The following is a 27567-nucleotide window of genomic DNA, read 5'->3' on the forward strand; positions in this document are numbered from 1 at the left end:
TGTACATAGCACCTAGAGCTCTGAGCTCATGACCCGGAGTAGCTCATGTCATCCACGACCTTGAGCTATTCATAACATCTAAAGCTCTAAGCTCATGACCCGCAATCAATTATGTCAACCATAGCCCTGAGTTGTTTATAGTATCTAGATCCTTGAGCTCACAACTTTGAGTCGTTGATGTAATCCATAACTCTATGTTGTTTATAGCATCTAGAACCCTTAGCTTAAAAGTCGGAGTCTTTGGTGTGGTCAACAACCCTGAGTTGTACATAGTATCTTGGGCCCTAAGCTCATGACCCAGAGTCGTTTATGTCTACCATAGCCCAGAGTTGTTCATTGATTCTAGATCCCTTAGCTCATGACCCTGAGTAGCTCATGTAATCCACAACCCTAAGTTGCTCATAGAATCTAGGGCCCTTTGATCACGACCCTGAGTTTTTCATTTCAACCACATCAAAGAGTTTTTCATAGCATCTAGAGCCTGAGCTCATGCCCCATAATAACTCAAGTCATCTATAGCATTCAGTCATTGATAACATGTAGAACCCTGAGTTCTCGACCCGAAGTCATTCATGTCAACCATAGCTCTAAGTTATTCATAATATCATGAGCCTTAAGGTCACGACCCGAAGTCATTCATGTTAACCATAACCCATAGTTGTTCATTGCATTTAGAGCCCTCAGCTCATGACCTAAAGTTGCTCATGTCATCCATAGCCCTGAGCTATTCACAGTATCTCAAACCATGAGTTCATCGGATCCTGAGTCTTTCATATCATCCGCAACTCAGAGCTACTCATATCATTTAGAGCCCTAAGCTCATGACCCAAAGTCATTCATGTCAACCATAACCTTGAGGTGTTCATAGTATCTTGAGTCGTGAGGTCAGGATCTAGAGTTGTTCATGTTATCCACAACCCTCAGTTCATGACACAGAGTCATTCATATCATCAATAGCCCTGAGCTGCTCATAGCATCTAAAGGCTTGAGCTCACGGGATCCCTAGTCATTCATATCATCCACAATGTTGAGTTGTTCAAAGCATCCATACCCCTGAGCTCACGACTTAGAGTGACACATATCATCCACAGGCTTGAGCTGTTCATAGCATCTAGAGCCCTATGCACATGACTTGGAGTTGTTCATATCTTCAATAACCCTGAGTTATTCATAGCATTTAGACCCCTAAGCCCATGACCCGAAGTCATTTATGTCATCATAAGCCTTGGGCTATTCATAACATCTAAAGTTGTGAGCTCATGACCTGAAATTGCTATGTTATCCATAACTCTGAGCTATTTATAGAAATTAAAGTCATAAGCTCACAACCAAGAATTGTTCATAATACCCATAACTCTAATTTGTTCCTAATATATTGTGGCTTGAGCTCATGGGATCCTAAGTTGTTATATCATCTACAACTTTGAGTTGCTCATAGCATCCAGAGCCTTGAGCTCATGACCCAAAGTCATTCATGTCAGCCACAGCCTTGAGCTGTTCATAGTATCTGGTGTTGTGAGCTCATAACTTATAGTCATTCATGCCATCCACCACCCTTAGCTCATTATGCAGAATCATTCATATCATTCATAGCCCTAACCTGCTCAGAGCTTCTAAAGGCCTTAGTTCATGGGATACAAAGTCATTCATATCATTCACAATGCTTAGTTGTTGAAAGCATCCATAAACTTGAGCACATGACCCAGATTGACACATATCATCCACAACCTTGAGTTATTCATAGCATTTAGAGCCTTAAGCACACAACCTAGAGTCATTCGTGTCATCAATAAGCCTAAGTTATTCATAGCATTTACACCCCTAAGCCCACAGCCCAAAATCATTCATGTCATCTATAGCCCTAAGATTTTCATAAAATCTAAAGCCCTGAGATCATGACTCGGAGTCATTCATGTCATCCCTAACCTGACTTTTCATAGCATCTGAAGCCTTGAGCTCATGACCTAGTGTCATTCATGTTCACCATAATACTGAGTTGTTATAGTACTTAGAGCCCAGAGCACACCACTCAAAGTTGTTCATGTCATCGATAGCCCTAAGCTATTCATAGCATTTAGAGCCCTAAACTCCTAACCCGAAGTAGTTCATGTCATCCAAAACCCTGAGTTCTTCATAGCATCTAGTGCCCTAAGCTCACAACTCGAAGTTGTTCATGTAATCCACAACCTTGAGTTGTTCATAGCATCTAGAGCCCCAAGCTCATGACCCGAAGTCGTTGATGTCCACTACAACCTTTATTTGTTCATAACATTTAAAACCCTGACCAAACAACCTTGAGTCATTCATGTCATCAATTGCCCTAAGTTGTTCATAACATTTAGAGCCCTAAGCCAATGACCCAAAGTTGTTCATGTCATACATAGCCCTAAGTTGTTCATAGCATCTTGAGCCTTGAGCTCATGACCTGGAGTCATTCATGTCATCCATAGCTCTAAGCTATTTATAGTAATTAGAGTCATAGGCTCACGACCAAAAATCATTGATATCATCTTTAGCCATGAGTTGTTCATATCATCTTAAGGCTTGAGCTCACAACATCCCAAGTTGTTCATATCATCCACAGTTTTGAGCTGCTCATAGCATCTAGAGCCTTGACCTCATAACCCTGAGTCATTCATGTCAACCACAGCCTTGAGCTGTTCATAATATCTGGAACCATGAGCTCATGACCCAGAGTCATTCAACTCCTCAACAACCCTCAGCTCATGATACAGAATCATTCGTATCATCCACAACCTTGAGCTGTTCATAGCATCTAGAGGCCCAAGCTCACGGGATACCAAGTCGTTCATATCATTCGTAATGTTGAGTTGTTCAAAGCATCCATGACCTTAAGTTCACGACTCAAAGTAGCACATATCATCCAAAGCCTTGACTTGTTCATAGCATCTAGAGCCCTAAGCTCACGACCTAGAGTTATTCATGTCAACCACAACCCTTAGCTATTTGTAGTATCTAGAGCCCTAAGCTCACGACGAAGAGTCATTCATGTCATCTATAGCCTTATTCTATTCATAGCATCTAAAGCCTTGAGCTCACGACACAGAGTCGTTCATGTCATCTAAAGCCATGAGCTATTCATAGCATCTTGAGCCATAAGGTAACAACCTGAAGACATTCATGTCTACCACAACCCTGAGTTGTTCATAGTATCTAGATTCTAAGCACATGGCCGAAGTTGTTCATGTCATCCGCAACCATGAGCTGTTCATAACATGTCGAGCCCTAAACTCACGACCTGAAGTCATTCATGTCATCCATAACCCTAAGTTGTTCATAGAATCTATAGCCTTGAGCTCATAAGCCAGAGTCATTCATGACAAGGATAGGCTTGTGTTGTTCATAGAATTTTTTAGGCATGGTCTCATGACCAAGAATCATTTATATCATCCACACCCTTAAGTTATTCATACCATCTAGAGGCCTGAGCTCACGAGATCCTAAGTCGTTCATATCATCCACAACCTTGAGTTGTTCATATCATCTAGAGCCCTAAGCTAACGACCCAAAGTAGGTCATGTCATCCACAGCCTTGAGTTGTTCATAAGATTTAAAGTGCTGAGGTCACAACCCAAAGTCATTCATGTGAACGATAGCCCTGAGCTGTTCATTACATCTAAAGCCCTGAGCTCATGACTTTAAGTCGTTCATGTTATCCTTATACCTGAGTTGTTCATAGCATTTAGAGCCACAGGCTCATGACCAAGAATCATTCATATCATACACAACCCTGAGTTGTTTATGACATCTAGAGGGCTCAACTCACAGGATTCCAAGTCGTTCATACCATCCATAAAGAAGAGCATTTCAAAGCATCTATAACCTAAGCTCATAATCTATAGTAGCTCATATGATCCATAACCTTGAGTTGTTCATAACATCTAGAGCCTGGAGCTCAAGAACTAGAGTCATTCATGTCAACCATAGCCTTAAGTTGTATGTGGCATCTATAACCCTAAGCTCATGACCAAAAGTTGTTCATATCATCCACATCCCTAAGCTGTTAATAACATTTAGAGTCCTAAGTTGTTCATAATATTTAGAGCCTTGAGCTCATGAGCCAAAGTCATTCATGTTCACCATAGCCTTGATTTGTTCATATCATCCTTAACCTTGAGATGTTCATAGCATCTTGAGGCCCGATCTTATGGGATCTCAAGTCATTCATAACATCCACAACTCTGAGCTTTTCATAGCATCTAAAGCCTTAAGCTCATGACTCAAAGTGGTTCATGTCAATGATAACCTTGATTTGTTCATAGTATCTGGAGTCATGAGCTCACGACTTGCAGTCGTTCTTGTCATGCACAACCTTGAGCTCATGACGCAGAATCATTCATATAATCTACATCCCTAAGCTGTTCATATCATCTAGAGGCTTGAGCTCATGGGATCCTAATTCATTCATATCACCCACAATGTTAAGCTAGTCAAAGCATTCATAGCCTTGAGCTCATGAACCAGAGTACCACATATCATCCACGACCTTGAGCTATTCACAACATCTAGAGCCCTCTGATCACAACCCAGAATAATTCATGTCAACCACAATCCTAAGTTGTTCATAGTGATTACTACTCAAAAAGTGCTATTTTATAGCCTGCAATTAACTCTTTTCAAACGCTTCTGAGTAGTAATTAACACCTTTTAATCCAATTGGCACATTAAGGACCTTTGCAAGTATACTAATCAAATTTTGGTAAGTTTTGGTGTTGTTAATAGCTTTTTTATCATTAAAATGAGCCAAGAATGAGGGAGTACTTTGTTCCGTTCATAGCAAAGCTAGTTGAATCTCAAAACATGAAGAATCTAAGTCCTGGAGAGCTTCGAAGCCTTTGCCAATTCAATCAAGTGAGCAAGGAGGAGAATCAGAGAAGGAATCTAACATTCATCAATTTCGTAAGTTACCTTTCAACTTGCGAAAATTTCGCAAGTTCCTCTTTCAACTTGCGAAAATTTCGCAAGTTCCTCTTTCAACTTGCAAAACTAGTGAGGAGTTTGTACTGCAGGACAGAGAGCAACAAAGCTGAAGGAATTTCCCAAGTCCCTATTTTAACTTGCAAAATTTTCGCAAGTCCCTTTTAACTTGCGAAAATTCCCCCTGTGTAAATTTGGGATATTTTCCTGCCGACTCCGTTAGATTTTTATTTCAAGATATTTTGTGTAATTTCCTATTCTCTCCTTGTAATCAGCAGAATATATTTTTAGATATTATAACCAGCTGAAGACCTTTTGTTTTTATATTTTTAGGATATTTTAGTGAGGGGTTGCAAATATTTCTCTATATATGGCTTAGAATATCTCCTTTTGTAATATCAATCTCGAACTCTCGAAAAAAGTTCTTGGGGGATCACTTGTACATTCTTATTAGTAAGTAAGAATACAGAGCTTTGCTCTGCCTTACCTTCTCATTTTGTCTTTTATTTTCTTTCTAGCCAAACACCCTCTGAAGACGTTTTCTCAGAGGATGAGTGGCTAGACTTTTTTGTTTCTTGGACTAAAGGAAGTTAGGTAAATGATCTAGATACAATATTGGGAGTTTTCCTTATTTCAGTTTTAATGAAAGGAGGTTGTGACCCGTGAATGGTTTCTATTTTTCTAGTTAACTTAAAATCCCTTAAAATCGTCTGGGCTAACACATGGTAAGCATTTGGACTCAACCCATAGAGATCCATTAAGTTATCTCTTGCAAGCCTCTAAGAGGTGGTTTAAAGGTAGGAGTACTTAGAATAGCCAACAATTGGCAAGCTTTTGGACTCTTCGAAGACATCCATTAGTTATCTCTTGCAAGCTTTTGAAGGGTATTCCAAGGTTAAGGACCTCCTTGAATGGCTAATACCAGGTGAGAGGTATGAACCATTGCAAGGTGAGTTAGTCAGAGGTTTTAGGGTTGAAACCATTAATGGGAAGCAGTTGTACCATACTGGTTCTGGAAATAACTACATGTTAAATCCCTAATTCGAGGAAAAGATCCGAAAATTTTATCTTTTTGTATAAGGGACTTGAACCTAGTGACCTGGAAGTCCAAGAAACCTTTTCTTTGTAATTAATCATAGTTATTATTTTGATTAGCTTAAACATAATCTTTTTCAACCAAACGATTATGTTTTCTTTTAAAGCAAACTAGTAAAAGGAAAACCATCTTTTGAAACTAATATCATGTGTGATATGAAAACCAATCCCTATGAACGATCCTAGAGCCACTATGCTATGCTAGCTATGCTACCCTAGTATATGGTGAATCAGGTTTATAAATTTTTTTGATAACTCCCATCTGAAGACCAAATCAAGTTGCACACCGTTGGGGACAAATCAAATGGCGCCGCTGCCGGGGATGGTACCACTTCACAGTGATATGATTTTCTCAAAATACTTATGATCTTCGTCACAAGTTCGGGGATTTTTCTTTTCTTTTACTAACCCTTTTTAATCGCTTTCTTTTAATTTGTGCTTGTTTTAAGTTACCTTTGGATTTGTTTTAATTAATTTTAATCTTTTTCTAGATTAGTTTTTTTTTTTTTCTTGTTTTTGTTTCAGTTACTGCTACTTGTGTATGCCATATTGGATATGAGATAGTGGGGGAAGACTTGTGAAAATTGAAAATCCTCACGAGAAAGAGTTGGATTTGTGCTTGAATATCATGGAGCCTATACCTAAAGATCAGCATAGTCACCACGCTCAAGAGGACAATCTCAATGCATTCCGCTCTATGCGAGATCGCATGCACCCACCTCGTATGAGTGCACCATCATGTATAGTGCCATCTACAGAGTAGCTAGTGATCAGACCACATATTGTACCACTTCTACCTACTTTCCATGGCATGAAAAGAGAGAATCCCTACGCACATATCAAAGAATTTGAAGAAGTTTGTAATACGTTTCAAGAAAGAGAAGCATCCATCGACTTGATGTGGCTGAAGCTATTTCCTTTTACCTTAAAGGATAAGGCCAAAATTTGGCTTAATTCTCTGAGGCCAAGGAGTATCCGAGCTTGGATGGATTTACAAGCTAAATTTCTCAAGAAATATTTCCTGGCTCATAGAACTAACGGCTTAAAAAGGCAAATTTCAAATTTCTCAGCTAAAGAGAATGAGAAATTATATGAGTGTTGGGAAAGATACTGATTCCGTGTAAATCCAGTCGGGTCATTTAATCAAAAAAATTTATAAAACCTATGACCTCATACTAGCGTAGCAAAGCTACTATAGTATACTGGCTCTAGGGTCGAACTCTGGGATGGGTTTTCATTCTACCAGTGATATACTCAAGATTAGAAATTGAATTTAATGATTTCCTTTACCAAAAACTTAAAGTTTAAAAGAAAATAAAATTTTTTTTGAAAGTGTTTGAAACTAAATTAATGTAAACTAATTAAAAATGGAAGAAAGAAAGTCTCCCAGAGCTAAGGATTGCTAGGATCAAGTTCAGAATGCAAAGTGGAAAATTCCGGATTTTTCTCCTCGCATTGGGGCTTTAACCTATAGTTATTTCCCGAACTGGTATAGGTTTAACAATGAAGATTTAATCCATAAAAAGTCAATAGAAATGGTAGTCAAGGTCCATTAATGGCTTTACACAGTATGGGTCTTCACCTTGAACCACTTTCCAATGGCTCGTATATGATAACTAATGGACTGATTTGGATCTAGCAATAAGCATCCACAGAGACCTGAAGCTTACCATGTATTGGCCATTCAAAGTGATTCTAAGGGATTTAAAGCAAAACTTTGGATTTAAAAGCCATTTATGAACTCCAACTACATGTATTTAATGCACGAGAGTTTTCCACCTTTGCATCTGGACTTTTCACCTAGCTTCCTTCACTCCAAGAAACCAAAAGTTTAGCCTCTCATCCTTTGAGAAAACATCCTCAGAGGTTGTTTGGCTTCCAAGAAAAAAGAAAATAGTAAAGAGAAAAGGAAAATGAGAGAGCTCTGTATTTCACTAAGTGTAAAACATAACACATATGGTGAGAGGTGATTTCCACCCCTCTTATAGTCTTTACAAAAGTAAAGCTTGTGATTGGTTAGTTACAAGGATAAGAAAGGAAATTACATCAAAAAATACATAAGAAAAGATCTAAAGTGGAGTCGGCAAAAACAGAGGAAAATTCGCACCACGCATGGGCTGTGCGAATTTGGAAGGGGGTGTGCGAATTTCGCACAATGTTCGCACAAGCTGAAGGTGTTGTGCGAATTTCGCACAAGCCTGGAGCAGTTGTCTTCCGAAGGCCATATCTTCCTCATTTCAGCTCCAAATCGTACACGGTTTGAAGCGTTGGATTCTTGACTTCCTGAGATTTGAAATGGTATATAGCATGTAGAAAATGGACTTCGGAAAGTGCTCCAAAAGTGCTAAAGAAGACTGCAGCTGCTGTCCTCTGTTTTCCTCTTTGCTTCTCTTTGCTTCTCTCCTTTGGTTGGCTTGTCTTAATGATCCAAAAAGCTGTCAAAACACTAAAACTAGCCACAAATATGATTAGAAGTCATTGCTAGGTCCTTAACATGCCAATTGGAATAAAGATGGAGAATTACTACACAAAAGTGCTTAAAACATAATGACTTAAAGGTGTAAAATAGCACTTTTTGGGTAGTAATCAGATACATGGAAGCAATCAACGCTTGTCCTCACCATGGCTTTGATACATGGCTGTTGGTGAGCTATTTCTATGATGGAATGTCTTCCTCAATGAAGCAACTCTTAGAAACGATGTGTGGAGGAGACTTCATGAGTAAGAATCTAGAGGAAGCCATGGATTTCTTGAGTTATGTAGCTGAAGTTTCACGAGTGAAGACATGCGAGGTACAGGCCGTTGCTGAAGCCCCAATGCAAGTTATGCCATGTTCAATTTTTCAATCTTTTGAGCATGTGGTGGCAGAGTGTCTTACAATTCCAACTGTGAGGGAGATGTTCGAAGATCAAGCAAACGTTATTGGGCAATCTAAACCCAATAACAATGCTTCCTATGGTAACACCTACACTGCAAATTGGAGGAACCATCCAAATTTCTCCTAGAAAACAAGGGCACCTCAGTACACGCAACCCGGCTAAGCACCTCCACAAGCATCAAATCTGGAACAAGCCATTGTGAATCTTAGCAAGGTCGTGGGAGATTTTGTTGGAGACCAAAAATCCATTAATACTCAACTCAGTCAAAGTATCAATAGTGTAGAGAATACGTTGAATAAAAAGATGGATGGGGTGAAAAATGATCTATCTCAAAAGATAGATAATCTCCACTACTCAATCTCTAGGCTTACCAACCTCAACACAGTGCAAGAGAAGGGAAGGTTTCCTTCCCAACCTCATCAAAATCCAAAAGTTATCCATGAAATAGAGGCTAATCACAAAAGAGGGAAGTAAAAGCAGTGATCACTCTAAGGAGTGGTAAAAAGTTTGATCTGCCAACAACCACGCCAGAGCAAGAAACAAATAGGGAAGTAGTGGAAGAGAAGAAGGAGGAGTTCAAAGGAAAGAGACCAAGGAACAACAAAAAGAAGGAGGACCGTGATCTTACTGTAAAAGAAGGACCGGAGAGGAACATTGCCAAAGAAGATATGAAGAAGAACCACATGCCTCCACCTTTTCCCCAAGCTTTACATGGGAAAAATAGAATCAACAATGCATCAAAAATTCTTGAAGTGTTGAGGCAAGTGAAAGTTAATATCTCGTTGCTAGATATGATTAAACAAGTTCCGACGTATGCAAAATTTCTAAAGGACTTATGCACTATAAAAAGAGGGTTGAACGTGAGCAAGAAAGCCTTCTTGACTGAGCAAGTACGTTCCATTATAAAGTGTAAATCCCTAGTAAAATACAAAGATTTGGGTTGCCCTACTATCTCTGTGACGATTGGAGGGGTGCCATTGGAAAAAGTTTTGTTGGACTTGGGAGCAAGTGTAAACCTCCTACCATACTCTGTCTACGAGCAATTGGGGTTGGGGGAGTTGAAACCAACATTAATCACTCTATCTCTAGTAGATAGATCTGTGAAAATTCCAACAGGTATAATTGAAGATGTCCTAGTCCAAATTGACAAATTCTACTACCTAGTAGATTTTGTTGTCTTGGACACGGATCCAAATGCAAAAGAAACCAACTGTGTCCCTATTATACTTAGGAGACCATTCCTAGCTACATCAAATGCCCTTATCAATTGTAGAAATGGAATGATGCAACTCTCTTTTGGCAATATGACAATGGAACTCAACATCTTCTATTTATGCAAGAAACAATTCCATCCGGAAGAAGAAGAAGGACCAGAAGAGGTGTGTATGATTGAAAACCTAGTGGAGGAGTATTTTGATCAGAAAATGCTAGAAGAATTCAACGAGAGTCTTAAGGATCTTGATGAAGGGTCACCTGAACCCTCAGAATTGCTTGCTACATTTTACCCTTTGAAGAGGCGGGAAGAAATTCTACCTCTATTCAATAGGGTGGAGACACAAGAAGCCATTAAGGAGGAAATCCCAAAGCTGATTCTGAAGCCATTACCCGCTGAGTTGAAATATGCATACCTGGAAGAGAACAAGCAGAGCCCTGTTGTTATTTCTTCATTTCTTACCATTACTTAGGAGGATTCTCTACTAGAAGTCCTCAGAAGATGTAAGAAGGTGATAGGGTGGAAAATCTCTTATCTAAAGGGGATCAGCCCTTTAGTCTGTACTCATCATATATATATGGAAGAAGAAGCTAAGCCAGTTCATCTACCCCAAAGAAGATTGAACCCTCACTCGCAAGAAGTGGTGCGAGCTCAAGTGCTTAAGCTACTTCAGGCCGATATTATTTACCCCATATCAGATAGTCCATGGGTGAGTCCTATGCAAGTTGTGCCAAAGAAATCAAGGATCACTATGGTGCAAAATGATAAGGGAGAGGAAGTTTCTACACGCCTCACTTTAGGTTGGAGGGTGTGTATTAACTATAGAAAGTTAAACGTTGTAACAAGGAAGGACCACTTCCCGTTGCCGTTTATGGATCAAGTGCTTGAGAGAGTCTCAGACCATCCTTTCTATTGTTTCTTAGATGGCTACTCTGGGTACTTTCAAATTGAAATTGCTATTGAAGACCAGGAGAAGACCACATTTACATGCCCATTCGGAACGTATGCCTACAGAAGAATGCCTTTTGGCTTATGCAATGCACCGGCAACATTCCAAAGATGCATGTTGAGCTTTTTTTAGCAATATGGTGGAGCGTATTATGGAAGTCTTTATGGACAATATCACCATATACAGACGCACATTCGAAGAATGATTAGCTATCTTGGAATCTGTTCTTGGCCGATGCATTGAAAATGACCTGGTGCTTAACTAGGAGAAATGCCATTTTATGGTACACCAAGGAATTGTCCTTAAACATATTATCTCTAAGAGAGGCATTGAGGTAGACAAAGCAAAGCTAGACCTTATTGTCAAGTTGTCATCTCCTACTACTGTTAAAGGAGTGAGGCAATTCCTCGGCTATGTTGGGTTCTACAAGAGGTTCATCAAAGATTTCTCTAAACTCGCCAAACCTCTGTGTGAACTATTGGTAAAGGATGCAAAATTCGAGTGGGATGATAGATGTCAACAAAGCTTTGAAGAATTGAAGCAATTTTTGACAACCGCTCCAATAGTGAGGGCACCTAACTGGCAATTACCCTTTGAAGTGATGTGCGACGCCAGTGACTTTTCTATAGGAATCGTCCTTAGGCAAAGAGAATAAGGAAAGCCCTACGAGATCCACTATGCAAGCAAAACGTTGAATGAGGCACAAAGAAACTATACAACCACAGAGAAAGAGTTGTTGGTTGTAATCTTTGCCTTAGAAAATTTTCGAGCTTACTTTGTGGGGTCTTTCATTGTGGTTTTCACTGACCACTCAGCTCTGAAGTATCTGCTGACTAAGCAGGATGCAAAAGCGAGGTTGATCAGATGGATCCTACTACTTCAAGAATTCTATCTTCAAATCAAAGACAAGAAAAAAGTTGAAAATGTGGTAGTCGATCGTCTCTTGAGGCTTACCATCACGTATAATTCCCATTGTTTGCCAATCAATGATGATTTTCCAAAGGAGTCGCTTATGCTAACAGAAATTGCTCCTTGGTATGCCCATATTGCTAACTATTTAGTTACTAGAGAATTGCCAAGTGAGTGGAAAGCTCAAGACAAGAAGCATTTTTTTTGCAAAAATTCATGCTTACTATTGGGAGGAGACATTCTTATTCAAATATTGTGCAGACCAAATAATCCGGAAGTGTGTCCCTGAAATAGAGCAACAGGAGATCCTTAGTCATTGCCATGAAAGCATATGTGGAGGCCACTTTGCTTCACAAAAGATAGCTATGAAGGTATTGCAATCGGGTTTCTATTGGCCCTCCTTTTTCAAAGATTCTCACACCTTGTGCAGGAGTTGTGAAAGATGTCAAAGGCTTGGGAAGCTGGCAAAAAGGAGCATGATGCCTTTGAACCCCATTTTAATCATTGATATTTTCGATGTCTAGGGCATTGACTTCATGGGACCTTTTCCTATATCCTTTGGCTACTCTTACATCCTAGTGGGGGTTGATTATGTCTCTAAATGGGTTGAAGCAATACCGTGCAGATACAATGATCACATAATTGTTCTCAAATTTCTGAAGGAGAACATTTTCTCGAGATTCGGAGTACCCAAAGCCATTATTAGTGATGGGGGTGCTCATTTTTGTAACAAACCATTCGAAACTCTCTTAACCAAGTACGAGGTAAAGCATAAGGTAGCTACACCTTATCATCCTCAGACTTCTGGCCAAGTCGAGTTAGGAAACAGGGAGATCAAGAACATACTGATGAAGGTGATCAATGCAAGTAGAAAAGATTGGTCAGTTAAGCTCCATGACTCATTGTGGGCTTACAGAACAACTTATAAGACCATTCTTGGAATGTCACCTTATCGCCTCATTTATGGCAAAGCCTATCATCTCCCCGTGGAAGTAGAATACAAAGCTTGGTGGGCAATCAAAAAGCTTAATATGGACTTGAACAAAGCCGGCATGAAAAGGTTCTTAGACCTTAATGAGATGGAGGAATTGAGAAATGACGCCTACAATAATTCAAACATTGCAAAGTAGAGATTGAAGAGGTGGCATGATCAGTTAATCTCCTGCAAACAATTCCAGAAAGGACAAAGAGTCTTGCTGTATGAATCTAGGCTCCACATCTTTTCGGGAAAGCTGAAGTTAAGGTGGATAGGTCCATTTACTATTCACCAAGTATATTCAAATGAAGTAGTTGAACTACTCAATCCTAACAGCACCGGGAGCTTTAAAGTCAATAGCCAACGTCTCAAGCCGTTCATGGAGCAATTTTCTCAAGACACAGAGGAAATCACCCTCCTTGAGCCACATCAAACTTGAAAAAGAACGGGTTAAATGGGCTTCGTATGTCGAAAGACTACTGAAGTCCATATTCTTTTGTATGTCCATAGTTTTTTGCTTTACTGTTGATTGAAAGATTCATTGATTTATTTCTTTTTTTAAATTTGATCTTTTTATTTCAATTCTAATCTATAGTGATTTAATTTACCTTTTAATTATTAATTGCAGGTAGATTACAAAATAGATGGAAAGATCTATGAAAATTCTTCGGGAGGAGAAAATTTCTGAAAGAGAGAAACAAAGCATGTTTTGCAACTTCCCATTTACCCTGCGAACAACTTGTGAAACCATTTCGCAAGTCTATTTATCTTGTGAATAGGTTGCGGAAATTTCAGAACTTAAAATAGCCTTGCGAAACGCCTTGTGAATCCCAATAGGCGTCTGAATTAAAAAAGCTACCCGTTAAAACAACTATTTAAACGCGACAAGCCCTGTTTTCATTTCGCATTCCTACCTGAGCCTTGCGAAACCTCTCCACCACTTTCTGAAACTCAAGTGACTTGTGGCCAACAAACGATACCTCTCATTTCATTCCAGCCATGGCGCACATTAAAGGAGGCCACACCGACCCCTCAGGTTCTCGTGACCAGAGACCAAGAGCCTCCCCACCTTTGGATTCTTCTTAGGCCCCCGTGCCTCAGACCATACCATCATCCGAGAGAGGAGTGCCATCTAGCCCTCCTCAATGGAGATACGCCACGCAGAGACCACCAATGTCTCCTCCCCTTGAGCCATCAGTACACAAAGCCCCACCCAAGAGAGCCAGGACCTCAGGCCCTATAGAGTCTTCTAGGCATCCACGTCCTGAGCCGAGGGCCCCTTCAGATTCTCAGATACCTTCCGGCCTTGGTCCGGAAGCCATCATCAAGAGGCCTATGGTTACTGTGCCACCCATTGAGGGAAATTCTGACTGCAGAGCCTAGCTTTTTCATTCTAAGCTTTATTTTGACATAAAGGCCTTGCGACAGCAGCCAGAGCTTCAGGATTCATTCGGTCTACTTTAGAGGTACCATCTGGAACACCTCATTACCCCTAGGGAGTTTTTCTATCCCCGAGTAGCCATAGATCTACCAAACCATGACTACTTGAGATGTCCCGAGCCGACAGCCGTCCATTTCATTATCGACGAACGACAGGGGATCCTAAAGGCAAGAGACATAGCACAGGCTCTTCATATTCCATATGAGCCAACTGACCCAGCAAACTTCAGAGAGTGGTCTCATATATCTCAGCGGGACATGGTCCATATCCTATCTAAGGGGACCTCATCAGACTCATATATTATCCGTAAGGAGCTTCCATCTATGATGCTCCTAGTGGATGTGATGTTGCGATCCAACATCTTCTCTCTCCAGCATCTAGTGCAGAGACGAGGAGTCATCCTGGAGGCATTATTTAGGATATCTAAGGGCTACTACTTTGGGCCCCATCACCTGATTATGGTCGCTCTCCTCCATTTTGAGGAGAAGGTGCACAGGAAAAGGCTACAACAAGCAGACCACATTCCTCTATTATTTTTTAGGCTGCTTTGTCATATATTGGAGCACATGGGCTACCCTACTGAGCCCCACCTTAAGCGCCACCATCATTGTCGAGAGCATTTCACTCTCGACAAATGGACACATTGACATGCTATGTAGCCCCTATAGCAAAGCCACCATAGGCTGAGAAGGTACCGCAGGATGAGCATTCCATATAGTCTCTACCACATGCCCCTCCACCACCTATGCCTGAGGTTACATCTACTGTTCCACCACCTGCTCTTGCAGCACCTACCACAGTGCCAGTACCTGAGAGTACTTCTACTACATCTCCTCTTCCACCAGCCGCATCCGTATCTTCTACACCACAGCCCTTTATGACCATATCGGCCACAGAATTTCATGCTATGATTAGCTTGTTCGAAACACTGACTAGGACACATAACGCTTTATTCCAGCAGATGGACTCGATGTGTGCGCAACTCAACCAGCATACTGCCATCCTTCATCAGATACAGTAACATCTGTGAATCCTACCACCACCTCAGGCTGACATTCCTGGCCCATCAGAGCCTGTAGCTCCAGCTGAGTATGCCATCACAACCAAGACCCCGATCCAGACTACACAAAAGGTGACCACAAATCCATCATCATCACATGATCCAGCCACCAATTGATCATCTTTCTATCTTTTGTATTTACTTATTATAGCATAGTTATACTATTTTATTTAGTTGATTTTGTATTCTAGGATTGAATATATTACATGCTCATATTCGATATGTACTTTTCTAGAGTAATATAAAGACATGATTTCTAATTATATTTGCCATTTTTTTTCTTCCTCTACTCATTACTCGTTTGTTTTTTTTTTAAGCATGTGGTTTCAACTATACGACTCACATCCAAACACATTCGGGAGGTACCACTTCATCCCTCTATTTTTAATCGTTCTTGCCATATTGAGGGCAATGTAGATCTCGGTTAGGGGGAGAGTTAAGGAAGGAAGTTTTGTTAATAATATTAGGTTAATTTACTAATTTAGTTGTTTTGCGCAAATTTAATTTTTTTTTTTTTAAGTTTTTACTCTACTCTCCATGTTTATTAAGGAAAAATTCTCAAAATGAAATGGGAGAAATTGAGTTCTTATCTTTTTACTTTAAGTTTAGAGTTAGTATTATGCTTGTCGAGGTTGATGAATTATTGAAACACCTATTGAATTCAACCTTATTTCTTCCACTTTAATTTTACCACACACTGTGCACACTAGGTTCCGTTTATAAGATGAAAAACTTTTTCACCCCATTGACTTAGGAAAATTTTGACTTAGTTTTCCTTAGACCTTGTTTTAATAGTGTTTGGACACCTTGTGAAAGGCCAATGAGCCTTTAGAAAAAAAAAAAAAACAAAGTGTTATGCTTGCTTTGAAATCCGAGTAAGGTCCTAGGGGTATATGGTAAAAATCTTTAAAAGTCGGTGCCCTAAGCCTTGATTGGTTGGGAGTCACTTACCTCAATGCTCGTTACAAGGGTGAATGGGTGGAGTTTAACATATTGTAGGTGCTTGGGTATTAAATTTCAAATTCAAAAGTCCGGGGTAAAATCTGAAGAGTTAGTGGTCAAAAGATCCTTAAAGCTCGATGCCCTGAACCTTAATTGGTTGGGAGACATCGATGGACCCCCGTTATGTGGACACTTTAGAAAACAATACCTTGAGCATTGCACTCCTACAATGAAAAAAAATTTAAAAATAAATTGTGAAATAGAAGAGGTGCGTTCCTAACCAATGTGTTTTGTTGGTCAGTTTACTAAGGACTGAAAAAGAACTAGGTTGAGAGGGAAAGAATAGTTTGGCATACTATTTTCGGAAACTAATAAATACCATGTAGATTTTTATGGAAGAGTAAGGATTGACCCTTTAGGAGTGAAAATTCCTCTGATGCTTAAATTTGCATAATGTCTTCTCTATATGGATTGTGATCAGGCAAGTTATTTGATAACACTTGATTCGTTCCCAATTGGTGTACCTTGATTTTGGTCCTCAGATGGGAATAATCAACAAAATTTATAACTTATATCACCATGTACTAGGATAGCCTCAGCTAGTATAGCATAGTGGCTCTAGGATCGTTCACTGGGAAGGGTTTTCATCTCATAACTGATATTAATTTAGAGTTAAATTGGTGCTTTTCATTTCAAGGTTAGCTTTAAAAGAAAACATAAACTTTGATTTAAAAAGGATTGGTTTTAAGCTAACCAAAAATAATAGTAACTGAAATTACTAAAAAAGAAAAGTGTTTCTTGGAGTTTTTGGATCACTGGGGTCAGGCTCCTAATACAAAAATAGAGTTCCGATCACTTAAATCTTTTCCTCACATTGGAGATTTAACATATAGTTATTTCTCTAACCGGTGTGGTACAATGCTTCCCTTTTATGGATTCAAACACTAAATCCTTCTCACTAATTCATCTTGCAATGGCTCGTGCCTCTCACCTAGCATTTGCCATTCAAGGTGATCCTTAACCTTGGATTTCCCTTCAAAAGCTTGCAAGAGATAACTAATGGATGTCTCCTTAGAGTCCAAAAGCTTACCAAGTGTTGGCTATTCTAGAAAATCCTACCTTTAAACCACCTCCCAAAGGCTTACAAGAGATAAACTAGTGTATCTCAATGGACAGAGATCACTTGCCTTACCAAATGTTGGCCCAGGTGATTTAAAGGCGTTTTAAGTTAACTAAAAACATAGAAACCATTAACGGGCCACACTTTCTCTTCATTAAAAGCTGAAACAACAAAACTTCCAATTTTTGCATTCGGTACCTTACCCAGCTTCCTTAACTCCATGAGACAAAAAGCCTAGCCACTCATTCTCTGAGGAAACATCCTCAGAGCTTGTTTGGCTAGTAAGAAAAATACAATCAAAATGAGTAGGTAAGGCAGAGCAAAGCTCTGTATATTACTTCCTTCAAAACTATACAAAAATTTGTCTTTGAGAACAAGCTCCTGAGATTTTTGAGTAAAGAAAATTACAAAACTATATGTAAGAGGTTATTCACCCTTTGTTCTTACTTACTAACTAAGGAATCCTATGATTGGTGGATTACAAGGAGAAAATGCGGATTTAAACAACAAATATCTGAAGAAAAAATCTAAAAGAGTCGGTTGCAAATATCTAGAAGCACTCAGGTGGATTTCGCACCATACAATATGGGCTGTGAGATTTCGCAAGCGGAAAGTCTCCATTTCACAGCCAAAGGTCGATTTCGCAGCTAGCACTTTGTGATTTCGTAGCTGCGAAATCAGCTTTTAGCTTGGTGCGATTGGCTTCCAATGGCTATAACTTCTTCATTTCAGCTCCGATTCATTCACTGTTGAAGCATTAGATTCCTAACTTCCCGAGATTCGAAACGACATATAGTATGCATGAAATGGACTCCATAAAATGCTTTAAATGTGTCCAATGGTTGATGTCCTCTTGAATTCTTCATGTTAGATTTCTCTCTTTGTTTTCCCTCCTTGCATTCATGATTTGCTTTTGGCAAAGGACTATAAAGCTTCAAAGCTTGGGTTCTTCATGTAAATGAGCTTCCAATTGCTTTGCCATGGATTCTATAGAAATCTCCTCAATCTTGGATTGCTTTGGTGATCAAAAAGCTATCAAAAACACCAAAACTTAACACAATTTGATTAGAAACACTTACAAGGGTCCTTAACATGCCAATTGAGTTAAAAGGTAATAACTACTACTCAAAAGTGTTTAAAAGAGTTATTTACAAGCTATAGAATAACACTTTTTGAGTAGTAATCACTCCACCCAACTGACATATTGCTAGTCCCTTAGCAATTAAGGAGAGAAAAAGAAAAGATAAATAGTAGTATAATTTACGAAATCATGTTGATCACTTAAAAAAATTTTAAGTGGCATGAAGATCAAACCCTCACGTGGAACATTAAAGATATAAAACTCAAACTTCAACAAGAGTTATCAAATACGTTGCCTAATCACAATTCATAAAGAGAAGGCATTATGCAAATTTAAGCTTTAAAAGAATTTCCACTCCCAAAGGGTCAAACCTTATTCTTCCACAAAAATCTAAGTGTTACTTGATAGTTTCCAAATATAGTATGTTGAACTAATCTCTCCCCCCAACCTAGTTCTTTTTTAACACTTAGCAAACTAACAAAATTCAATAGGCTAAGAACGCACCCTTTTGTTTCGCAATTTTTTCATTGTAGGAGTACAAGGCTTAAAGGTATTCTTTTCTAAATTGTCCATGTAACAGCGATGCATCGATGACTCCCAACCAATTAAGGTTTAGGGCATCAAGCTTTAAGGATCTTTCAACCACTAACTCCTCGGATTTTACCCCGGACTTTTGAGAATGAATTTTAATACCCAAGCACCTACAGTATGTTAAAATCCACCTATTCACCCCTGTAACGAGCAATTAAGGTCGGTGACTCCCAACCAATGAAGGCTTAGGGCACCAGGTTTTAAAGATTTTCACCATATACCCTTCAGACCTTACTCGGGTTTCAAGGCAAGTAAACATTTTTTATTTCTTTTTTTCAAAGGCTCATTGGCCTTTTATAACGTGTCCCAACACTATTAAATGAGGTCAAAGGTACCAAGTCTAAATTTTCCTAAGTCAAAAGGGAAGTAGTTTTTCATCTTATAATCGAAACCTATTGTGCACAGTGTGTGAATAGCTTAAAGTGGAAGACATAAGGTTGAATTCAATAGAAGTTTCAACAATTCATCAACTTTAATAAGCATAATACAAACTCTAAGTCAAGTGAAAAAGACAAAAATTCAATTTCTCTCATTTTATTTTGAGAATTTTTCCTTAATAACCATGGAGAGTAGAATAAAAACTTTAAAAAATTTAAAAATTAAGAAAAAAGCAACTAAATTACCAAAATAACTTAGCATTAATAACAAAACTTCCTTTCTCAACTCTCCCCCCAACCAAGAACATTGTCCTCGATATGGCAAGAGTGATTGAAATTACAGGGAGGAAGTGGTACCTCCTGAGTGACATGGAGTCTGAGTCATATAGGAGAAACCACATGTTTAAAAAAAAAAAACAACAAAAGATATGAGTAGAAGAATTAAAATAAGATTATGCCAAGTATACTAAAAAAATGATAGATATGTATTACTTTAAGAAAGTACACTATGGAGCAAAAACAAGTAATACATCCAATCACAATATATAAAACATCAAAAACATGGTTTTATGAGTTATAGTAAAGTAAAGAAATATAGAAAAGAAACTAGGTAAATGATCAGATGATGGTGGGAGGATCATGTGGAGATGATGGCTCGGCTGTAGAAGTCTGAATGCTCAACATCAAAAACATGGTTTTATGAGTTCTAGTAAAGTAAAGAAATACAGAAAAGAAACTAGGTAAATGATCAGATGATGGTGGGAGGATCATGTGGAGATGATGGCTCGGCTGTAGAAGTCTGAATGCTCGGGATGGATGCCTCTATCTGTCTTGTAGTCATCTCCTCAGGGGGAATAGTCTGCTCGGCTAGAGGAGGGCCCTGTGATGGATTTATAGGCTCTGATGGGATAGGCATATCGTGCTCAGGTTGGGATAGAATACCCAAATGCTGCTGTATCTGCCTAAGGATGGCACTATGCTGGGTCTGGGTGGTGATAAGCTGATCCTGATGGGCACGTATGGCCGCCATTTACTGGGTCAGGATGCTTTGAGTAACGGTTAATGACTGCAAAGTATGACATAGGCCTCTGAACTCTGAAATGGATATGGCAATCCTAGACTCAGATGGATGAGGCTCGGATTCAGCTGGTATAATTGGTGGAGTCCCTAGTGTGGCAGGAGGAGAAAAAGTGCAACCTCAGGCATAGGTCCTGTAGAGGGCACTGTAGGGGCAAGTGCTCTCATGTCCACAGGTATCTCAACCAACTGTGGCTCCTCTGGATGCTCTGGCTGTGGTATCTCTAGATGTTCTGGTGCAGCTGGGGCTCCTAGCTCTACATCATAAGCTGTCATATTCGTCCATTTGTCGGGAGTGAATATCTCTCGGCAAATGCGTCGATACTCAAGTTGAGGCTCAAATGGATACCCCAAGTGCTCCAAGATCTAACAGAGCAATCTCGGGAATAGAAGTGGAATGGCATCCGCTCTCAGCAGCTTCTTCCTGTGGACTTTCTTTTCAAAGTAAAGAAGAGCGGCCATGATGAGATGATGAGGGCCAAAGAAAAATCCCTCTGATATCCTGAACAAGGCCTCTAGCAAAGCTCCTCTCCTCTGCACCATATGCTGAAGTGGATAGATGTTGTGGCGCAGAAGTGCATCAATAAAGAACATGTTAGGAGGGACCTCCTTCCTCAATAGATATGGGCGTGTGGATGTCCCCCTAGACAATATATGAACCATATCACTCTAAGAATGATGAGCCATACTCTATAATCCTCTGGATGTGCTGGCTCATAAGGAATGCGCAGGGCCTCTACTATGTGTCTGGCTTCCAGGATACCATGGCATCCGTCAATGGTGAAGTGGATGACAGTAGGATCCCGGACGCAATATGTAGTCATAGACTGATAAAAGTCTAATGCTACACAGGGTTAGAAGAAATCCTGTGGAGTCATCAGGTGCTCTAAATGGTACCTTTGCAATAGATGGAATGAATCTTTGAGCTCCGGCTGAAGCCTGAAGGTCTCTCTATCAAAACAAAGCTTTGAGTGGAATGGCTTAGCTCGACAATCCAAATTACCCTCTATGGGTGGCTGAGTGACCATGGGTCACCTAATAATCACCTCAAGAGTCATCCTAGAGGGAATCTGAGACTCTGTAGTAGGCAGCTAAGGCTCTGATGGCTCAACTGGAGCTGATATCCTTGCTTTCTTCTTAGGAGGGCGGCTAGCTGACTTCTTGGGACGAGAGGAGCTTGCACTTGGTGTAGTGGGTGGTCTCCTGGTCTCATATAGTCTCGGAGGAGGACTCTAAGGTGCGCCCTCTACTGAAGGTGGGACGGCAAGTGGCTGTGAAGGCTTAGTCATGGAGTCTTGCACAGGAACCACTCTCGGTGCTCTGTGGCGACCTGAGGGAGATGGGGTCTTGGCTTCTCGTGTTTTAGCCATGGCTGACTTAGAGAAGGTTAAGAGAGGGTGGTCGGAGGTGCGCGTGGGGCTTGGCTTCAGACGGAGGTCCCTTGGAATCCCCTTGAAGATGGTGCTATGGTTTGGTTGAATTTCGCACCTGAGGGGGGGTTTTTCATAGAGCAAATGACCGGTGCAAAATGGTCTTTAGCAATTTAAAGGCTCAAGTTAGGATTTAAGTGACAGTTGAAATTTTCGCTAGAGGAGGCTCATTTCATAACCAAGGGGCGATTTCGCAGCCAATGGGCAATTTCACAGACCATTTCATAGCCCATTTTCCAGTTGTGAAATGGGAGTGTGGGGCTGCAAAATGGCACTCGTGTGCAAAGGGGGCATTTCACAGCTGCGAAATGGTTTCGTAGAGGGTGCTTGGGCTAAGAAATGAAGCTTTAGATGGTTTTGCAGAGGGTTTCGCAGCTACAAAATGAGGGCTTGGGCTGCAAAATGGCACACATGTGCCTAAGAAGGGTTTCACAACTGCGAAAATTTTCGAAGAGGGTGGTCTTGGGGCTGCGAAATGGTTTAGCAGAGGGGTGCCTGTTTCGCTACAAGACCTCAATTTCGTAGAGGGCAGTCTTGGGCTGCGAAATGATTTTGCAGAGGATGCCTTATTTCATAGGGGAGCTATTTTGGCTGTGAAATTTTCGTAGGCCAATGAATTTGCATGCTTTTAAGCTCCTTTGGTTCCCTGAGACCTTCCTTCACCACTTTTGCAATTCCTCCTAAATTTGATCATTCAAAATGTCTAAGTTACATCAAAATAACATAAATTAAAACTAAGATTAAAATCAAAACAATTAATAAAGCTCATAAATTGGCAAAATTAAAAAAAAATATGGACTTTGGCAAGACCAAGTCCATCTAACCCCTTTCTGATTAGGATTTCTATGGCTCAAGGAGGTTGACTTCCTCCTTATCTTCATTGAATGGCTCCATGAATGGTTCGAGACGATGGCCATTGACTTTAAAAGTGTCTGTGCTATTGGAATTCAGTAGTTCCACCACTCCATTAATATGCACTTGGTGAATAATGAAAGGGCCTATCCACCTTGACTTCAGCTTCCTAGGAAAGATATGGAGCCTAGAGTCATAGAGTAAGACTCTTTGTCCCTTCCAGAATTCTTTGTTGGAGACTAACTGATCATGCCACCTCTTCATCCTCTGTTTTGCAACTTTAGAATTGATGTAGGCATCATTTCTTAATTCCTCCATCTCATTAAGTTCTAAGCACCTCTTTGCCCTGGCTCTGATCAAGTCCATGTTTACCTTTTTGATTGCCCACCAAGCCTTATATTCAACTTCCACAGGGAGATGGCATGCTTTACCATAGACTAGGTGATAAGGAGACATGCCAAAAATAGTCTTATAAGTTGTTCTGTATGCCTATAGTGAATCATGGAGCTTAATGGACCAATCTCTTCTGCTTGTGTTCACCATCTTCATCAATATTTTCTTGATTTCCCTGTTTGCTAGCTCAATTTTCCCGGAAGTTTGAGGGTGATAAGGTGTAGCTACCTTATGCTTCACCCAATACTTGGCTAAAAAGGTTTCAAAAGGCTTGTTGCAAAAATGAGTACCCCCATCACTGATTATGGCCTTGGGCACCCCAAACCTTGAGAAGATGTTCTCTTTGAGAAACTTGAGAACCACTATGTGATCATTGTGTTTACAGGGGATTGCCTCAACCCATTTAGAAACATAGTCTACCCCCACCAAAATATAAGATTTACTAAAAGACATTGGAAAAGGTCCCATGAAGTCAATGCCCCAAACATCAAAGAGATCAACTATTAGAATGGGGGTCATAGGCATTTGATTCCTTCGTGTTAGCTTCCTGAGCCTTTGGCATCTATCACAACTCCTACACATGGTGTGGGCATCTTTGAAGAGTGATGGCCAACTAAACCCTGATTACAACACCTTGATGGCTATTTTTTGAGAGGCAAAGTGGCCTTCACATGCACTCTCATGACAATGACTGAGGATTCCTTGTTGCTCTTCTTCAGGGACACGTTTCCTTATTATTTGATTTGCACAATACCTGAAAAGGAAAGGTTCTTCCCAATAATAGGCATGAATCTTTGCAAAGAAGTGCTTCCTATCTTGTGCTTTCCATTCACTTGGAACTTCACCAGTAACCAGATAGTTAGCAATATGAGCATACCAAGGAGTGTTTCTGATTACTACTCAAAAAGTGCTATTTGATAGCTTGTAATTGACTCTTTTAAACACTTTTGAGTAGTAGTTATCACCTTTTAACCCAATTGGCATGTTAAGGACCCTTGCAATCAATTCTAATCAAATTGTGTAAGTTTTGGTGTTTTTTATAGCTTTTTTATCACCAAAGTAATCCGAGATTGAGGAGAGTTCTTTGGAATCCATGGCAAAGAAAATGAAAAGCTCAGAAACATGAAGAACTAAAGCTTTGAAGCTTTAAAGTCCTTTGCCATAAGCAAATCCGGAATGCAAGGAGGGGAAGCAAAGAGAAAACCAACATGAAGCATTCTTGATGACAGTCATGTTAGCCACTTTTTGAGCACTTCCTAGAGTTAATTTATGCATGTTATATGTCATTTCGAAGCTCAAGAAGTCAACAATCCAATGCTTCAAATGGTGCACGATTCGAAGTTGAAATGAAGGAGTTACAGCCATTGCAAGTAGATCACTCCAAGCTAAAGGCAGAATGTTACACGACTGCGAAATCAGCCTTTGGCTGCGAAAATGTTGTCCTTTTGCTGCGAAAATTTCGTAGCCATTTTGCACAGTGCCGCGACGTTCTCCTGAAGCTTCCTGACTGACATTTTGAGATATTTTTCTTTAGATATTTGATGTCTAAATCCCCAAACTCTCCTTGTAACCCACCTATCATAGGATTCCTTAGTCTTTAAGTAAGAACAAAGGGTGAATAACCCCTTATATATAGTTCTGTAATTTTCATCATATATCAATATATGTAATCGGTGGAAGGAAGAAATATATTTTTACAGAGCACTTGCTCTGTTTTTCCTTCATATTTTTGTTTTCTCGTTCTTTTTCTTTCTAGCCAATCAAACTCTGAGGATTTTTCCTCAGAGGAAGAGAGGCTAGGCTCTTTGTCTCTTGGAGTGAAGAAAGCCGGGTAAGTTTCCTCATGCATAAATTGGAAGTTTTGTTGTTTTAGTTTTTAATGAAGAGAAAGTGTGACCCGTTAATGGTTTTTATCTTTTTAGTTAACTTAAAACGCCTTTAAATCACCTGGGCCAACACTTGGTAAGGCAAGTGATCTCCATCCATTGAGATGCACTTGTTTATCTCTTGCGAGCCTTTGGAAGGTGGTTTAGAGGTAGGATTTTCTAGAATAGCCAACACTTGGTAAGCTTTTGGACTCCAAGGAGACATCCATTAGTTATCTTTTGCGAGCTTTTGACGGGTAATCCAAGGTTAAGGATCACCTTGAATGGAAAATGCTAGGTGAGAGGCATGAGCCATTACAAGGTGCATCAGTGAGAGGGAATTAGTGTTTGAACCCATTAAGGGGAAGCATCTGTACCAAACTGATTCGGGAAATAACTATATGTTAAATCCCCAATGCGAGGAAAAGAAACAAGTGACCGGAACTCTCTTTTTTGTATGAGAAACCCGAGCCTAGTGATCTAAACTCCAAGAAACACTTTTCTTTGTAAGTAAAATCAGTTACTATTTTTGGTTAGTTTAAAACCAAACCTTTATCACTCAAATATCTTTATGTTTTCTTTTAAAGCTAACCTTGAAATGAAAAATCACCAATTCATCTTTGAAGTACTATCAATTGTGAAGTGAAAACCCATCCCAATGAACGACCCTAGAGCCACTATGCTATGCTAGCTAAGGCTATCCTAGTACATGGTGTAATAAGTTATAAATTTTGTTGATTACTCCCTGAGGACCAAAATCAAGGGACACCAGTTGGACACGAATCAAATGGCACCACTGTCAGGGACCATTGAGAGGACATGAATCAGCTGAGACACCAATTGGGAACGAATTAGTTTCGTAGCAACATAAGTGATTCCTCAGGAAAGTCATCATTAATAGGTAAAACATGGGAGTTATATGTTATAGCCAACCTTGAAAGGTGGTCAGCTACCACATTCTCCACTCCTTTCTTATCTCTAATTTGGAGATTGAACTCTTGTAGTAAGAGAATCCATCTAATCAACCTTGCTTTTGCATCTTGCTTTGTCAATAAATACTTCAAGGCTAAATGGTCAGTGAAAACAATGATGAAAGACCCTACTAGATAAGCATGAAACTTGTCTAAGGCAAACACTACAGCTAACAATTCTTTCTCTATGGTTGTGTAGTTCCTTTGAGCTTCGTTCAATGTTTTGCTTGCATAGTAAATCACATAGGGCTTTCCATCTTCTCTTTGGCCAAGAATAGCTCCTATAGCAAAGTCACTAGCATCACACATCACTTCAAAGGGTAGTTGCCAGTTAGGAGCCCTCACTATTGGAGCGGTTGTCAAGAATTGCTTCAGTTGCTCAAAACTCTTTTGACATCTTTCATCACATACAAACTTAGCATTCTTAGCCAATAATTCACAAAGAGGCTTTGAAAGCTTAGAGAAATCTTTTATAAACCTTCTATAGAATCCTACATGGCCAAGGAATTGCCTTACTCCTTTTACAATTGTTGGGGATGGCAATTTGACAATAAGTTCCACCTTTGCTTTATCAACTTCAATGTCTTTCTTGGAGATGATGTGGCCAAGGACAATTCCTTGTTGTACCATAAAATGACATTTCTCCCAGTTGAGCACCAAGTCCTTTTTAATGCATCTGTTCAAAACTGCTTCCAAGTTGACTAAGCATTCTTCAAATGTACTTCCATATATGGTGATGTCATCCATGAAAACCTCCATAATTCGCTCCACCATATCACTGAAGATACTTAGCATACATCGTTGGAATGTTGCAGGTGCATTACATAAACCAAAAGGCATTCTTCTGTAGGCATATGTTCTAAATGGACATGTGAAAGTGGTCTTCTCCTGATCTTCAACATCAATTTCTATTTGAAAATACCCGGAGTAGCCGTCCAAGAAACAATAGAAAGGATGGCCTGAGACTCTCTCCAACACTTGATCAATAAATGGAAATGGAAAATGATCCTTCCTTGTCACAACATTTAATTTTCTATAATCAATACACACCCTCCAACTTGAAGTGAGGCGTGTAGCAACTTCTTCTCCCTTTTTATTTTGGACCACCGTGATTCCTGACTTCTTTGGTACCACTTGAGTAGGACTTACCCATGGGCTATCGGATATGGGATAGATAATATATGCTTGAAGTAGCTTCAGAACCTCAGCTCGCACCACCTCTTGCAAATGAGGATTCAATCTTCTTTGAGGTTGACGAATTAGTTTAGCTTCTTCTTCCATGTATATATGATGTGTACAGACCAAAGGACTGATGTCTTTCAAGTCAGATATCTGTCATCCTATTGCTTTCTTACACCTCTTGAGAACTTCAAGTAGACACATCTCCCAAGGAGTAGTAAGAGATGAA

At 39.8% G+C, this 27567-nt stretch overlaps 1 protein-coding gene across 1 annotated transcript; it reads left to right on the forward strand.

The window, feature by feature from the left end:
• The first annotated feature begins 9703 nt into the window (after positions 1-9703).
• On the forward strand, positions 9704-10597 carry LOC117905464. Its single transcript, XM_034818379.1, has one exon. The coding sequence runs from the start codon at positions 9704-9706 to the stop codon at positions 10595-10597; it is 894 nt and encodes a 297-aa protein (XP_034674270.1).
• Positions 10598-27567: the final 16970 nt, after the last annotated feature.

The sequence above is a fragment of the Vitis riparia genome, chromosome 18 (assembly GCF_004353265.1).
Source record: "Vitis riparia cultivar Riparia Gloire de Montpellier isolate 1030 chromosome 18, EGFV_Vit.rip_1.0, whole genome shotgun sequence".
NCBI lineage: Eukaryota > Viridiplantae > Streptophyta > Magnoliopsida > Vitales > Vitaceae > Vitis > Vitis riparia.